Source organism: Rhinopithecus bieti, unplaced genomic scaffold (genome assembly GCF_001698545.2).
Source record: "Rhinopithecus bieti isolate Rb0 unplaced genomic scaffold, ASM169854v2 scaffold_26426, whole genome shotgun sequence".
NCBI classification, from domain to species: domain Eukaryota; kingdom Metazoa; phylum Chordata; class Mammalia; order Primates; family Cercopithecidae; genus Rhinopithecus; species Rhinopithecus bieti.
In genome coordinates this window covers 606,835-622,501 of record NW_016811945.1, presented here as the reverse complement: position 1 = coordinate 622,501, position 15,667 = coordinate 606,835, and the positions used below count along the sequence as shown (strand labels likewise).

The 15,667-nt window shown below is 46.7% G+C and overlaps 1 protein-coding gene across 3 annotated transcripts in view; it reads right to left on the bottom strand.

Moving 5' to 3' along the window:
* RPAP1 (RNA polymerase II associated protein 1) overlaps positions 1–13,023 on the bottom strand; it is a 27,207-nt gene extending 14,184 nt beyond the window's left edge. The window contains exons 1-6 of one of the 3 annotated variants that reach the window (XM_017895406.1): positions 12,868–13,023; positions 5,246–5,502; positions 4,805–4,953; positions 4,430–4,519; positions 3,814–3,934; positions 3,008–3,229 (exon numbers count right to left, since the gene is read on the bottom strand). In XM_017895406.1, coding sequence (XP_017750895.1) covers positions 3,008–3,229; positions 3,814–3,934; positions 4,430–4,519; positions 4,805–4,953; positions 5,246–5,426 — 763 coding nt within the window. In that variant the 5' untranslated portion in view covers positions 5,427–5,502; positions 12,868–13,023. Of the gene's footprint in view, positions 1–3,007; positions 3,230–3,813; positions 3,935–4,429; positions 4,520–4,735; positions 4,954–5,245; positions 5,503–12,835 lie in introns of those variants that run through there. The other 2 variants (XM_017895407.1, XM_017895408.1) reach the window with 2 other exon arrangements.
* Positions 13,024–15,667: the final 2,644 nt, after the last annotated feature.

Genomic DNA, 15,667 nt, shown 5'->3' with positions numbered 1-15,667 from the left:
CTGGAATGCAGTGGCGTGATCTCGGCTCACTGTAACCTCTGCCTCCTGGGTTCAAGTGATTCTCCTGCCTCAGCCTCCTGAGTAGCTGGGATTAAAAGTACCCACCACCACACCTGGCTAATTTTTGTATTTTTAGTAGAGTCAGGGTTTCACCATGTTGGTCAGGCTTTATATATATATTTTTAAAGAGATAGGGTCTTGCTCTGTTACCCATGCTGGAGTGCAGTAGCACAACTGTAGCTCACCACAGCCTCAAACTCCTGGGCTCAAGCAATCCTCCTGCCTCAGCCTCCCAAGTAACTGGGACTACAGGCATGCGCCACTACACCTGGCTAATTTTTTTTTTTTTTTTGAGATCGAGTCTTGCTCTGTCACCCAGGCTGGAGTGCAGTGGCACAATCTTGGCTCGCTGCAACCTCCGCTTCCTGGGTTCAAGCTATTCTCCTGCCTCAGCCTCCCGAGTAGCTGGGACTACAGGCACGTGCCACCACACCCAGCTAACTTTTGAATTTTTAGTAGAGACAGGGTTTTACCATGCTGGCCAGGATAGTCTCAATCTCTTGATCTTTTGATCTGCCAACCTCAGCCTCCCAAAGTGCTGGGATTACAGGCGTGAGCCTCCGTACCTGGCTGTAATTTATTACATCTTTATTTTTTGTAGAGATGGGTTATCATGATGTTGCCCAAGCTGGTCTTGAACTCCTGGCCTCAAGTGATCCTCTAACCTCAACCTCCCAAAGTGCTGGGATTACAGGTGCAAGGCACCATTCTGAGCCCTAACGTGTATTATACTCCATAGAAGTACTAGTATACAGAGGGTAACAAGATTGACTGAGTACCTGGTATTTTGGTGAACAGACACTAGCAGGGAGGTATAGCATAGTATAGTATCACAGAGTAGAAGAGACTATAGATATACTGGAGTATAGCTATAATAAAGCATAGTGTATACTATACTGGGGAAGTACAGTTATACATAGCACAGTGGTTAAAAGCAGGGCCTCGGCCGGGCGCGGTGGCTTACGCCTGTAATTGCATCACTTCAGGAGGCCAAGGCAGATGGGTCGCTTGAGGTCAGGAGTTCAAAACCAGTCTGGCCAATATGGTGAAACCTGTCTCTACTAAAAATACAAAAAAATTAGCTGGGTGTGGTGGTGCACATCTGTAATCCCAGCTACTCAGGAGACTGAGGCAGGAGAATCGCTTGAACTCAGGAGGCAGAGGTTGCAGTGAGCTGAGATCGTGCCACTGCACTCCAGCCTGGGCAACAGAGGGAGACTCCATCTCAAAACAACAACAACAACAACAACAACAACAAAAAACACAGGGCCTATGAGACCAGATAGACCGGGGTTTAAATCCTGTGCTCCTTATCAGCTATGTGACCTGGGTAAAATTTCTTTTAAATTCTAGGCCTCAGTTTTTTTTCGTAAGTAAAATGGGGTTAATACCACCTACCTCAAAGGACAAGTTTAAGGACAGAACAGAATAACGTGTTAAAGGCCAGGCACGGTGGCTGATGCCTGTAATCCCAGTACTTTGGGAGGCTTGGGTGGGTGAATCACTTGACACCAGGAGTTTGAAACTATCCTGGCCAACGTGGTGAGACCCCATCTCTCCTAAAAATAAAAAAACTAGCCGAGCATGGTGGTACACACCTCTAATCCTAGCTGTTGAAAAGGCTGAGGCACAAGAATCACTTGAACCTGGGAGGCAGAGGTTGCCGTGAGCTGAGATAGTGCCACTGCACTCCAGCCTGGGTGACAGAGCGAGACTCTGAAAAAAACAACAACAAAAACCAGCCTGTGCAATATAGTGAGACTTCATCTCTACAAAAACCTTAAAAAAATTAGCTGGGGGCCAGGCATGGTGGCTCACGCCTTCCAGCACTTTGGGAGGCACTTTGATCCACCTGAGGTCAAGAATTCGAGACCAGTCTGGCCAACACAGGGAAACCCCGTCTCTACTAAAAATACAAAAAATTAGTTAGGCATGGTGGTGGTCACCTGTAATCCCATACTTCGGAGGCTGAGACAGAAGAATCGCTTGAACCTGGGAGGCAGAGGTTGCAATGAACAGAGATTGCGCCATTGCACTCCAGCCTGGGCAAGAGCTAAAATCTGTTTAAAAAAAAAAGAAAAAAACACTGGGCACAGTGACACACGTCTGTAATCCTAGCACTTTAGGAGGCCAAGGCGAGTGGATCATCTGAGGTCAGGAGTTCGACACCAGCCTGGCCAACATGGTGAAACCCTGTCTCTACTAAAAATAGAAAAATTAGTTGGGCGTGGTGGTGGGCGCCTGTAATCGCAGTTACTCAGGAGGCTGAGGCAGGAGAATCACTTGAACCCAGAAGGCAGAGGTTGCAATGAGCCTAGATTGTGCCATTGCACTCCAACCTGGGCAACAAGGGTGAAAACTCCATCTCAAAAAAAAATTTTTTTAATTAAAAAAAAAAAAAAAAAAATGGCCGGGCATGGTGGCTCATGCCTGTAATCCCAGAACTTTGGAAGGCCAAGGCGGGTGGATCACCTGAGGTCGGCAGTTCAAGACCAGCCTGACCAACATAGAGAAGCCCCACCTCTACTAAAAATACAAAAAATCAGCCAGGTGTGGTGGCAAATGCCTGTAATCCCAGCTACTCAAGGGGCTGAGGTAGGAGAATCTCTTGAACCTGGGAGGCAGAGGTTGCGATGAGGTGAGATCACACCACTACACTTCAGCCTGGGCAACAACAGTGAAACTCTGTCTCAAAAAAAAAATTAGCTGGGTGTGGTGGTGTGCGCCTGTAGTCCCAGCTACACGGGAGGCTGAAGTAGGAAGATTGCTTGAGCTATGGAGGTGGAGGTTGCAGTGAGCCTGGGTGACAGAGCAAGACCATCTCAAAAAAAAAAAAAAAAAAGCATTCAAGTACTCAGCACAGTGCCCAGAACTCACAGTAGGCCTTGCTCAATAAGTGGTATTCCCCTCCTAGCCTGGTCTCAGCACGAAAGTCAGGCACCCATACCAAGCTGGGCCAGCAACTGCTGCTGTTCCTGCAGGATCTCCTCAGGAGCCATGGCCTGCAGTCTTGCTATGTTCTCTTCATGGATAGTCTGGGCTTCCTGCTCAGCTTCTTGATCCCCGAGCCCCTTCCCTGTGACCAGATTGGGTCCCTGAAAGCTGTGGCTGCTCCCAGGAAGCTGGTAGCCCTGGTCCCTAGGAGTGGGTGTCTCACAGGTCACGGCACCTGGAAGAAAGGTATGATCATGTTCATTGCTCTGTCCTCCATGGCTCTAACTGGGTTTTCTGGCCTTCTTCTATAAGCCTATTAGCCTTGGAGACAGGTATAGACCCAAGCTTTCCTCAGACAGAGTGGAGAGACCCCACTGGGTCTGGCACAGGGACTCCAGGTGGCTTCTCCACTCACCGCTTCCCTAGTACTTACATGAAAAGATTTTCCTCAGAAACACCCTAATTTCTGACTCTTCTCTTCGATATCTAGGCAGCCATCTGTAGCCAGGGGCCTGCTCCCAGCTGTTCAGCTAATAATTTGCATCATTAAAGGAATCTTGGCCAACACATTCATTTTACAGTCTCTGCCAGACACTTCTGCCCTATTCCCTTTCTCTTAGGATTGCATAATGGCTTGCCCTACTTCCAGCACCTGAGACCCGGATATGGACCCAAGTCTCCCATACCTAGTATTCTCAGACTACTTGAGATGGCTCAAATGCATCTCCCATTTGAGGCAGGAAGATATGTCTTCAAAAATGACCCCATGACTGTGTCTTTTAAAAGGGCCAAGCCCAATCCTCTTCAACCCCAGCTCACCCTCTGGTGGTTCCAGGTTGGGCACCACTTCCCCAACTGATGGGACCCTGGCTTCAGCTATCCTCCTTGCTGCAATTTCCTGGGCAAAAATGCTTCTCTTACCAGATGTTGCTGATTTCCCCTGCGGGGCAAAAAGAAAACCCAGGTTACTGATGCTCATTATCCCACTTTCCTCTCAACCTCTTTATATCAAGGCCTCTGGAACAAAGAGATAAAAGGGGCTTTGCTCAGTTTCCAGGGATCACAACCCTAGTTCTCAGAAAAAGGAGAGGTCTATAGGAATAAAGGTCTTAGAATCTCACAGACTTGGGTTGAAGTTCTGGCTCTTCTACCTATTAGGTGTGTGGTGTTGGACAAGTTATTTATCTCTTTGGGGTCTCCGTTTCCTCATCTGAAAAATGGGAATAAGGAATCCTCATCCCCAAGGTATCATCATGATACCTGCCTTATAAGTTTGTTATGAAGATTAAAAGAAGTAATGGGTATGAAGTGCTTAGTATAGTCCTGCTTTGTAAATGAAATTGCTTATCATCACTAAACTACCTGCCTGAAGAAGATGCACTGTGAGACTCACCTGTCTGTCTCCTAAGCACCACCTAAGCTTACCCTTCCCTACCTGTGTGTCCCGCGAGCGATGGAACACAGCAGGGAAAGCAACGCCACTGGGCATAGGCAGATTCACAGTCACTGAACTTGTATCTCGTTCCTGTAGCAACAAAGCACAAAGTTGCAAAGCACAATGGAGAGACTTCCCTCAGCTGGACCCTATCCTATTAGCCCAGTTCTGAACGATGAGAACCTCACTCTGGGGGGTTGTGGACCCTCCTCCCTTCAGGGCAGAGTGATTCTAACCCAGCCCCCAACCTGACCTCGGGGGGTAAAAGTCTACCTTTCTGAAGCACCCTCCACTCATAAGGCTCACCCGCCCCGAGCATCCAATATCCCTGTTGCCCTGGAACATCTTATCCTACTCAGCCGGAGTGAGACGCACAATAATCTTAGTCAAGACAGCAGTGATGTGCTGATCATGTCTCCTCAGCTTCTCTTCTGGGTCCTCATCCTCAGGCAGGGGGTGGCCAGGGCTGGACCTGGCTCTCTTCGGGGGAGAAGGGACCAAAGCTGGGGGCAAATCTGGGAGATCTGAGAAAAAAAAGATCCCAAACATGAGTATACGCACACACTAGGAAGATTCTGCAGGCTAGGGAAGAAAGACAGCTGCCATGGGGCCCTGGCTCAAGCCGTGTCATCTTGGGTAAGATATTTAACCTCTTTGAGCCTCAGTTTCTTTCTATGTAAAATGGGGCTGAAGCAACAGAGGCTATGCAGTGTCTGAAATAATAATGATGTGTCTGAATCCAACCACATCATGAAGAGGAAGGTGCCCAAGGCTGTACCCTCTCTACTTCTCAGCCTCACACCCCTGGGCACTCACTGTCCAACATCACCACATCCCGATGGTCCTGGAGTGGAGGCCGGTCTGAGTTGGCATCACTACTGCCCCTATTTCCTTTCTTCACCAACTGCACCGCCGGGGCTGCACCAGCTGCGAGAAACTGACTCTGGAAGCGCAGCAGGTCCATCTCGGACTCCCCTGGCTTTGGTCGCGACAGCATCTTGCTGCTCCAGCTGCCTCCCCAGTACGACTCTCTCCAGCAGTGTCTCTGTGCGGGGATTCCCTCTTATTCATCCCTAAGAGCAAGAAAGAATATGGGCCCTCTGCAACTGAACCCTGATTCTCTTTATTGGGCATCAGTGAAGATCTTCTTTATCCTTGGATTCACATGAATTCATTCCTCCTCGTTCATACCTTATTGCCATTCCGTCTTCAGCCCTCCCTGATGTCATCAGCCTAGCAACAACATTTATAGCCAACTTAGGTTGTTTATAATCTATGGGTGATAAAACTCTCAGGAACAACCAGCAGGAGACCTGAGGAAAATGTCATCAAGGGTCGGGCAGATATGTGTCATAATGGGGGGTGATGATTCTGTATCAAGCTGGAGAGAACATACCTTGGCCTAAAGGTATGCAAATTATTAAAAACCTTGGGCTGTAAAATATCAATGTAAAAAACATTTGTGGCCAGGCACAGTTGCTCACGCCTGTAATCCCGGCACTTTGTGAGGCCGAGGCGGGTGGGTCACCTGAAGCCAGGAGTTTGAGACCAGCCTGGTCAACATGGTGAAAAATACAAAAAATTAGCTGGGCGTTGTGGTAGGCGCCCATAAGGCTGAGACAGGAGAATCGCTTGAACCTGGGAGACGGAGGCTGCGGTGAGCCGAGATCGCACCATTGCACTCCAGCCTGGGCAACAAGAGTGAAACTCTGTCTCAAAAAAAAAAAAAGTATGTCTATGCACTAGCAAAGAACATGCAGAAAATGGAATTAAGAAAACAACTGAATTTACAATAGCATCAAAAAGAATAAAATGCTTTAGAATAAATTTAACCAAAAAAGTACAAGACTTGTCCATTGAAAACTACTGAATTAAAGAACTAAACAAATAGGGCCGGGCATAGTGACTTATGCCCGTAATCCCAGCACTTTGGGAGGCTGAGGCAGGAGGATTGCTTGAAGCCAGGAGTTCAAGATGAACCTGAGCAACAAAGCCAGACCATCATGTCTCTACAAAAACTAATAACATTAAGAATAAAGACCTAAACAAATGGAAAGACATCCCATGTTCATGAATTAGAAGACTTAATACTCCCCAAATCTATAATTCAATATAATCTTTTTTTTTTTAAGGGACAGGATCGGCAGGGAACAGTGGTTCACGCCTGTAATCCCAGCACTTTGGGAGGCCAACTCGGGCAGATCATGAGGTCAGGAGATCGAGACCATCCTGGCTAACACAGTGAAACCCCATCTCTACTAAAATACAAAAAATTAGCTGGGTGCGGTGGCGGGCACCTGTAGTCCCAGCTACTTGGGAGGCTGAGGCAGGAGAATGGCGTGAACCCGGGAGGCGGAGCTTGCAGTGAGCTGAGATCGTGCCACACTCCAGTCTGGGTGACAGAGCCAGACTCCATCTCAAAATAAATAAATAAATAAATAAATAAATAAATCAACAAACAAATCAGCAATCAAACATTTGTTTTGTATCATGATAAAATATGCACATTTCTATTTTCTCTATATACTATAAATTTATATACTTNGACAGGATCGGCAGGGAACAGTGGTTCACGCCTGTAATCCCAGCACTTTGGGAGGCCAACTCGGGCAGATCATGAGGTCAGGAGATCGAGACCATCCTGGCTAACACAGTGAAACCCCATCTCTACTAAAAATACAAAAAATTAGCTGGGTGCGGTGGCGGGCACCTGTAGTCCCAGCTACTTGGGAGGCTGAGGCAGGAGAATGGCGTGAACCCGGGAGGCGGAGCTTGCAGTGAGCTGAGATCGTGCCACACTCCAGTCTGGGTGACAGAGCCAGACTCCATCTCAAAAATAAATAAATAAATAAATAAATAAATAAATCAACAAACAAATCAGCAATCAAACATTTGTTTTGTATCATGATAAAATATGCACATTTCTATTTTTCTCTATATACTATAAATTTATATACTTTTTAAATTTGTGATTTGTTATGTTAGATTTACAGATTTATATAGATAGTATGAACAGTTTCCATATATAGTCTTCACCCAGCTTCTCCAAATGTTAAGACTTTACATAATCATGGCACAAAGGGCAAAAAAAAAAAAAAAAAAAAAAAAAAAAAATTAAAAAGAGACATTACACTTATTTGTCAATAAAAAGGAATGAAGTTCTAATGCACAAACATTGAAAACATTACACTAAGTGAAAGAAGCTATATGACTCAGAAACATTTTATTTAGTGAAAAGAAAGAAAGAAGCTAGCCAGAAAGGGCCTCATATTGTATGATTCTGTTCATATGGAATGTCCAAAATAGGCAAATCCATAGAGACAGAAAGTAGATTAGTAATTGCCAAGGGCTAGGAGAGCTGGAGGGAAATGGGAATTGACAGCTAATGGGTATGGAGTGTCTTTTTGGAGTAATGAAAATGTTCAACCTTGTGAATATACTAAAAGCCATGAATTGTAAACTTTATTTATTTATTGTGACAGGGTCTGGCTCTGTCACCCAGGCTGGAGTGCAGTAGCATGATCTTAGCTCACTGCAACCTCCACCTCCTGGGCTTAAGCCATCCTCCCACCGCAGTCTCCCAAAAAGCTAGGACTACAGATGTACCACCACAGTCAGCTAATTTTTTTTTTTTTTTTTGAGAGACAGAGTTTTGCTCTTGTTGCCTAGGCTGGAGTGCAATGGCACGATCTTGGCCCACCGCAAACTCTGCCTCCCAGGTTCAAGCGATTCTCCTGCCTCAGCCTCCTGAGTAGCTGGGATTACAGGTGCCCACTACCACAGCTGGCTAATTTTTGCAGTTTTGCAGTAGAGACGGGGTTTTACCATGTTGGTCAGGCTGATCTCGAACTCCTGACCTCATGATCCACCCACCTCGGCCTCCCAAAGTTCTGGGATTACCGATGTGAGCCACTGCACCCTGCAATTTTTGTGTTTTTTATAGAGACAGGGTTTCACCATGTTGTCCAGGATGGTCTCAATCTCTGGGCTCAAGACATCTGCCCACCTCAGGCTCCCAAAGTGCTGGGATTACAGGCCTGAGCCACTGCCCCGGCCTGTAAACTTTTAAAATGATGAATTCTGGCCAGGCTCAGTAGCTTACGTTGGTAATCCCAGCACTTTGGGAGGCTGAGGCAGGTGGATCACGAGGTCAGGCATTCAAGACCAGCCTGACCAACATGGTAAAACCCCATCTCTACTAAAAATACAAAAAAGAATTATCTGGGCGTGGTGGCATGTGCCTGTAATCCCAGCTACTTAGGAGGCTGAGGCAGGAGAATCACTTGAACCTGGGAGGTAGAGGCTGCGTTAAGCCAAGATCGCACCACTACACTCCAGCCTGGATGACAGAGTGAGACTCGTCTCAAAATAATAATAATAATAATATTAAAATGAAATGATGAATTCTGTGATATATAAACTATATCTCAATTATAAAACAAAAAACACGAGACTGGCCAAAGATGCCTGCAAGCTGGCTGGCTAGTTTTGGAACCCCTGAGCTAGATGCTGGTAATAATAAAAATATTGTTATAGTTAACACTTATTGAGCACTTAGTATGCACCACATACTGTTCTCTAAGCACTTTTTCCATATTCATTCATTTAATCCTCATAACAGCCTATGAGGTAGGTTACTACTATTATTCACATTTTACAGCTGAGAAAAGAAGAGTGCTGAGAAGTTAAGTATTTGCCCAAGGTCTCAGTGTAAGTAAGTGCTAGGATGAGGATTCAATCCCAGTCAGTCCATGCTCTTACTCTCTCTGTTCTACTGCCTAGTGCTGTGGGTGCCTGGGTGTCCTGGAAGTCTGGAATAGCGAGGCAGATGGGGAAGAACTATCAAGAATCTCCTGAAGAGCAAAGGCTGGAACTACACTAAGCTTTCTCAACAGGGACTATTGATCTTTACGGCTGGATCATTCTTTGCTGTGGGAAGCTGTCTTGTGCACTGTAGGATGTTTAGTGGTATTCCTGACTTTTACCCACTAGATGCCATCAGCAAACCTCCTCCCCCAGTTGTGACAAGCAAAAATGTCTCCAGACATTGCTAAATGTCACCTCGGAAAAAAATCACCCCTAGTTGAAAATCACTGAACCAGACCTTGAAGGATGAGATAGGCCTCCAGCCAGAAGGGATAGCTGGGCAAAGGTATAGAAGCAGGGAATAGGGCCGGGCACAGTGGCTCACGCCTGTAATCCCAGCACTTTGAGGCTGAGTGGGGTGGATCACTTGAGGTCAGGAGTTCAAGACCAGCCTTGCCAACATGGTGAAACGCCATCTCTACTAAAAACACACAAAAAATCAGGCAGGCGTGGTGGCATGTGCCTGCAGTCCCAGCTACTTGGGAGGCTGAGGCAGGAGAATGGTTTGAACCCAGGAGGCGAAGGTTGCAGTGAGCAAAGATTGCGCCACTGCACTCCAGCTTGGGTGACAGAGCTAGACTCTATCTCGGAAAAAAAAAAAAAAAGAAAGAAAAAGAAGGAGGGAATAAATATGGTACATGGGAGAACATGATGAAGTTGACCACCTCCTAAAAGTTGAAGAAGGGTGAGATGGAGAGGTAGACAAGCTAGATAGCTGGGACTAACAATAGAACTGAATGAAGTCTGGGTGCGGTGGTTCACGCCTGTAATCCCAGCACTTTGGGAGGCCAAGGCGGGCGGAGCACGAGGTCAGGAGATCGAGACCATCCTGGCTAACACAGTGAAACCCCATCTCTACTAAAAATACAAAAAATTAGCCAGCCGTGGTGGCGCACGCCTGTAGTCCCAGCTACTCGGGAGGCTGAGGGAGAAGAATCGCGTAAACCCGGGAGGCGGAGGTTGCAGTGAGCCGAGATCGTGCCATTGCACTCCAGCCTGGAGACAGAGCATGAGACTCTTTCTCAAAAAAAAAAAAAAAAAAAAAAAGTGCTGAATGACACATTTCCTTACTTTTTCTTCATCTACTTCTAAGCAAGATCAGATCTAATAACTAAGCCAGCACTGGAAACACCTCCCAACACAGGGGTTGGGGGCAGGCTAAAAGGGGTAGAAATGGTGAAACAATTTCATGTAATCCCAGCTACTCGGGAGCTTGAGGCAGGAGAATCAGTTGAACCCAGGAGGTGGAGGTTGCAGTGTGCTGAGATCATGCTATTGCACTCCAGTCTGGGCAACAAGAGTGAGAGTCTGTCTCAGAAAAAAAAAAAAAGCATAGGTAACTTGCCTAATTTTGCACATTTAGTGCATTTAGTGTGACGGTGTGACTTTACAAACATTATCAAAAACATTTTTTGCGAGTTTACTCTGGGCAGAGCGGTGTACAAGGGGCTGTAAATATAAAGAAATGGGGGTAAAATCCAGTCCCTGGGTTCAAGGGGCTTACTGGGGAGACAGAGACCATGCTGAAATACTGGGTCTTTCAATAATTTCTCACTTCATTATCTCTCTTTGCCCACATAAGTCTAGATATTCCAAAGGTTTACAGTTAAAATGATGTCTCCAAGATTGTAAAGGTCTTCCTCTGGTCAATGATGTACCCAAATTTGGGGTGAGAGAATATGGTAAACACGCATATACATTTACAAGGCAGTACATCCCAGTGATCAAATTAATCACACACAAGATCACTGCTACAGGATTTCAGAGGTGGGAAAAATCCCTAAAGGTTAAAAATAGAGCTCAATATTGAAGGGGAAAACTTAGATAAGCAGAGAACTGAAGGAAGTGGATGAAGTGAGCAAAGACCTGTCTACAAAATTTTGTCTTAAATTTGGCATAGAACTTGTATTAAGTACTGTTTGTAGCATGACAACAGCAAAGTACACAGATATGTCTTTTCCTGGATGGTAGGTAAACAGTATGAAAATGGACTGCCTGTGTTCAAATCCAGGTTCTACAATTTACTAACTGTGTAAGATTAAGCAAGGTATTTTACTGAAGTTACTGTGCTTGTTTCCTCATCTGTAACAAGAAGATAATTGTACCTACCTCCTGAATTAATTATATATATGTAAGAAGATTAGAACAGAGTCTTATACATGAAAGGACACAATCGCCAGTTATGGTTCTTATTATTTATACAGCCAAATTAACCATATCTAATTAACCATATCTAATTGTTGGGCAGTCCGGCCAACAAACAAGGAAAAAGTCTCCTACCCCAGTGCCTACCCAAAGGCGCTAAGGAAGGCTGAACTAGATGAAGTGAGAATCCATGGTATGTTAACAATTCACTCCTGTAAGATTCTGCGTAAGCAGAAACAATTCCTCCTACTTATCCATGGATTCATGTGACCCCCAAAGCAAAGTCCAGCTCACTTCACAGGGTGCACCATACCTACATCACAAAGAGCTAGGGGGGTTATGGGCACCAGTTGTGGAATCAATAGGCCAGAAGTCAAATACCAGTTCCACTACTTACTAAATGCACTAAATGTGCGAAATTAAGCAAGTTACCTATTTTTTTTTTTTTTTTTTTTTTTTTTTGAGATGGACTCTCCCTCTTGTTGCCCAGGCTGGAGTGCAATAGCACGATCTCGGAACACTGCAACCTCCGCCTCCTGGGTTCAAGTGATTCTCCTGCCTCAGGCTCCCGAGTAGCTGGGATTACAGGCGCCTGCCACCACGCCCGGCTAATTTTTTGTATTTTTTTTAGTAGAGACGTGGTTTCATCATGTTGGCCAGGCTGGTCTCGAACTCCTGACCTCAGGTGATCCGCCCGCCTCAGCCTCCCAAAGTGCTGGAATTACAGGCGTGAGCCACCGTGCCTGGCCTCTATGCTGTCTCAAGTCACGTTTCCACAACTGTAAAATGTGAGTAACAGGTCCTATATAATAGGAAATATGTGAGGATTTAAATGACTATGCACGCAAAGCGCCTAGCCCAGTGTCTGTTACTTACATAAATAAACCTCAGTAACAATTCTTTTAGTCCTAAGTAAAGCCACCAGTGTATTTCTCCACAAACTCCAGAACAGATTTGTCCAGAACCAATCCGTGCTAGAAGTGATAACATTGGCCGGGCGCGGTGGCTCAAGGCTGTAATCCTAAAGAGTAATGCCTAAAGAGTAACTCGTAAAAAAAAGTAGTCCTAACAATGGACCTCTGGGTTTATCTTGGCCTCTGAGGAGTCTCTGGACTCTTACATTGCAGCCTATCCTACAGAGCCAGAATCCAATCCCGAGTCGGGACGCGTGACTAGCCCCTACCGCTGTGGTCAAGGGTTCTAGTTAAGCCTCCTGGACCACCCAACTCTGCAATGAGTAATCACCGAGTCTCAGCTTTTGCCGCCCCTTGAAGGGCCGTGCCCGAGATCTATGCACTGAGGAGGCCACAGTTGCTCCCTTACAGACCAAAGGCCCGCAGGCAGGTTCCAGCAAAGAAATTGGACATGCTACCCTGGGTCCTCCGCCCGGATCACCTGAAATCCGTCCCTTCATCCCCGCCACCTACGTGATCCAGGCTTGTCTGGGCGCCGCCATCTTGCCCCGCAGAAGTAGCGTTTCCGCCGCCGCCAGATTCCAGCTTCCGCCCCTCAGCCCAGCCCCGCCTCTCCCGGGCTTAGCTCGAAGCATTCTGGGCTTTGCTTGTTCAGCGTGGCGGACTGGTGAGCGCAGTGCTGCACGGCTGCCAGTTTATTACCCCCACGTAAGCTCTATACCATCACCCAGAACACACATCCTTTTATTTTTTATTTTGAGACAGAGTCTTGCTCTGTCGCCCAGGCTGAGTGCTGTGGCGCAATCTCGGCTCACTGCAACCTCCGCCTCCTAGGCTCAAGCGATTCTTGTGCCTCAGCCTCCCGAATAGCTAGGATTACAGGTGCCTGCCACCACGTCTGGCTAATTTTTGTATTTTTAGTAGACACGGGGTTTCACCATGTTGCCCAAACTGTTCTCGAACTCCCGACCTTAGGTAATCCGCCCACCTTGGCCCCCCCAAAGTGCCGATTACAGGCTGTGCCACCGCGCCTGGCCCACACATCCTTCTGATGTACATCAGGCACAGCCCCTTCTGCACCCTTGGCAGGGACAGAGCGTTCCTCAGACGTCCCTCTGCACTCACCAGCCAGTGTTACCACATCTTACATCCCAGCACCCACGCCCACGGCAGCACACAGAAACGTGGACACACACACACACCAACGTGACGAATGTGTTTATGGACGAGCTAGAAGGTAACCATGAAAAAGGCCCAAGGAAAGAACACTGCCAGAGTGCACTGCGGAAATAGTGGTGGTGAGAAGAGAGGGAATAAAGCTTTCTTGCTAGCAAGGTTATCATCTTCTCCAGAATCTTGCCTTTGTTCATCCTAGTCTCCCTTCTTGGAAATCCTCCCTCTTTTCCCTGTCACCCCTGTCTCCAAAGGATATTTCTTTAAGGCCTAGCTGGCGTCGACTCTAAAACTTCTGCCAGCCACGCCTACTCACCGAACTTTCCTTGGAATCACCTGGAATCTTACCGCCTGCACCAGTTGTGTGGTATGCTGAGAACACACTGCCAACTGCCAACTGTCACCAGTTACCTTTTCACCAGATCTTGTTCTTTGCATCTAATGCTGAGCACCCAACATGTTGCCATGCACATAGTAGGACCTTAAGTAAATCATTGCTAGACTGAAGGACATCATGGGGCAGCCAATGTTAGTCCAGTGGCTTTCCAACTTTAGCAGGCACCAGAATCACCTGGAAGGCTTGTTAAACCAGATTGCTGGGGCCGGGCACAGTGGCACATGCCTATACTCCCAGTACTTTGGGAGGCTGAAGCTGGCAGGTCACCTGAGGTCAGGAGTTCGAGACCAGCCTGGCCAACATGGTGAAACTCCATCTCTACCAAAAATACAAAAATTAGCCGGGCATGGTGGTGTCCACCTGTAGTCCCAGCTACTCAAGAGGCTGAGCCAGGAGAATCACTTGAACCTGGGAGGCGGAGGTTGCAGCGAGTCAAGATGGAACCACTGCACTCCAGACTGGGCCACAGAGTCAGACTTTGCCTCAAACAAAACAAAACAGATTGCTGGGCCTCAACCTCTGAGTTTCTGATTCAGTAGGTTTTTCTTTTTTCTTTTTCTTCTTCTTTTTTTTTTAAAGACGGAGTTTGCTCTTGTTGCCCAGGCTGGAGTGCAATAGCTTGATCTTGGCACACTGAAACCTCCTTCTCCTGGGTTCAAGTGATTCTCCTGCCTCAGCCTCCTGAGTAGCTGAGATTACAGGCGCCTGCCACCATGCCCAGCTAATTTTTGTATTTTTAGCAGAGATGGGGTTTCACCATGTTGGCCAGGCTGGTCTCGAGCTCCTGACAGGTGATCCACCTGCCTCAGTCTCCTAAAGTGCTGGGATTATAGGCATGAGCTACCGCACCGGGCCTGATTCAGTAGGTTTCTAATAGAACCCCAAAATTTGCATTTCTACCAAGTTTCCAGGTGATGCTGCTGGTCCAACACTGTAGCAGATCTATAATCCTCAAATCCTCTTGGCTTCAACTACAGCCATAAATTTTGGCTACTAGGATTTAGTCATCTTGAAGTCCAAAATAGTACTAGACCTAGTCAGAAGTTATGGAGGTAGTGGGATGAGGGAGAGGAACTGGAGCCAAAAATGCAGAATGTATGATAGTAGAAAATCATTGTTCGCAATGAAATAATGAGATAATGGCTCACGGCAATGGTGCCACCACGCCCAGCTAATTTTTGTATTTTTAGTAGGGACACGGTTGGACCACGTTGGCCAGGCTGGTCACAAACTCCTGACCTCAGGTGATCTGCCAGCCTCGGCCTCCCAAAATGCTGGGACTATAGGCATAAGCCACCATGCCCAACCCCAGCATTGTTTTAACAAGCCTTCCACTTGATTTTGGTGCCTGCTAAAGTTGAAAAACACACCCAGCCCCATATCAAGTCTTCATCAACCTTTGACCTAGTAGTTTTAATAGTCACTGTTTAACAAATAGGTGAAAGGTTGATGAAGACTTTATATGGATGGATCAGGTTGCCATTATATGAACTTACTGATGAATCTTTTCTACTGTTTTGAGATAGGGTCTTGCTCTGTTGCCCAGGCTGGAGTGCAATGGTGCAACCTCAGCTCACTGCAACCTCTGCTTTCCGAGCTCAAGTGATTCTCCTGCCTCAGCCTCCTGAGTAGCTGGGACCACAGGCCTGAACCACGCCTGGCTAATTTTTGTATTTTTTGTAGTGAGGGGGTTTCACTGTGTCGCTTAGTCTGGTGTCAAACTCCTGGGCTCTAGTGACCCAC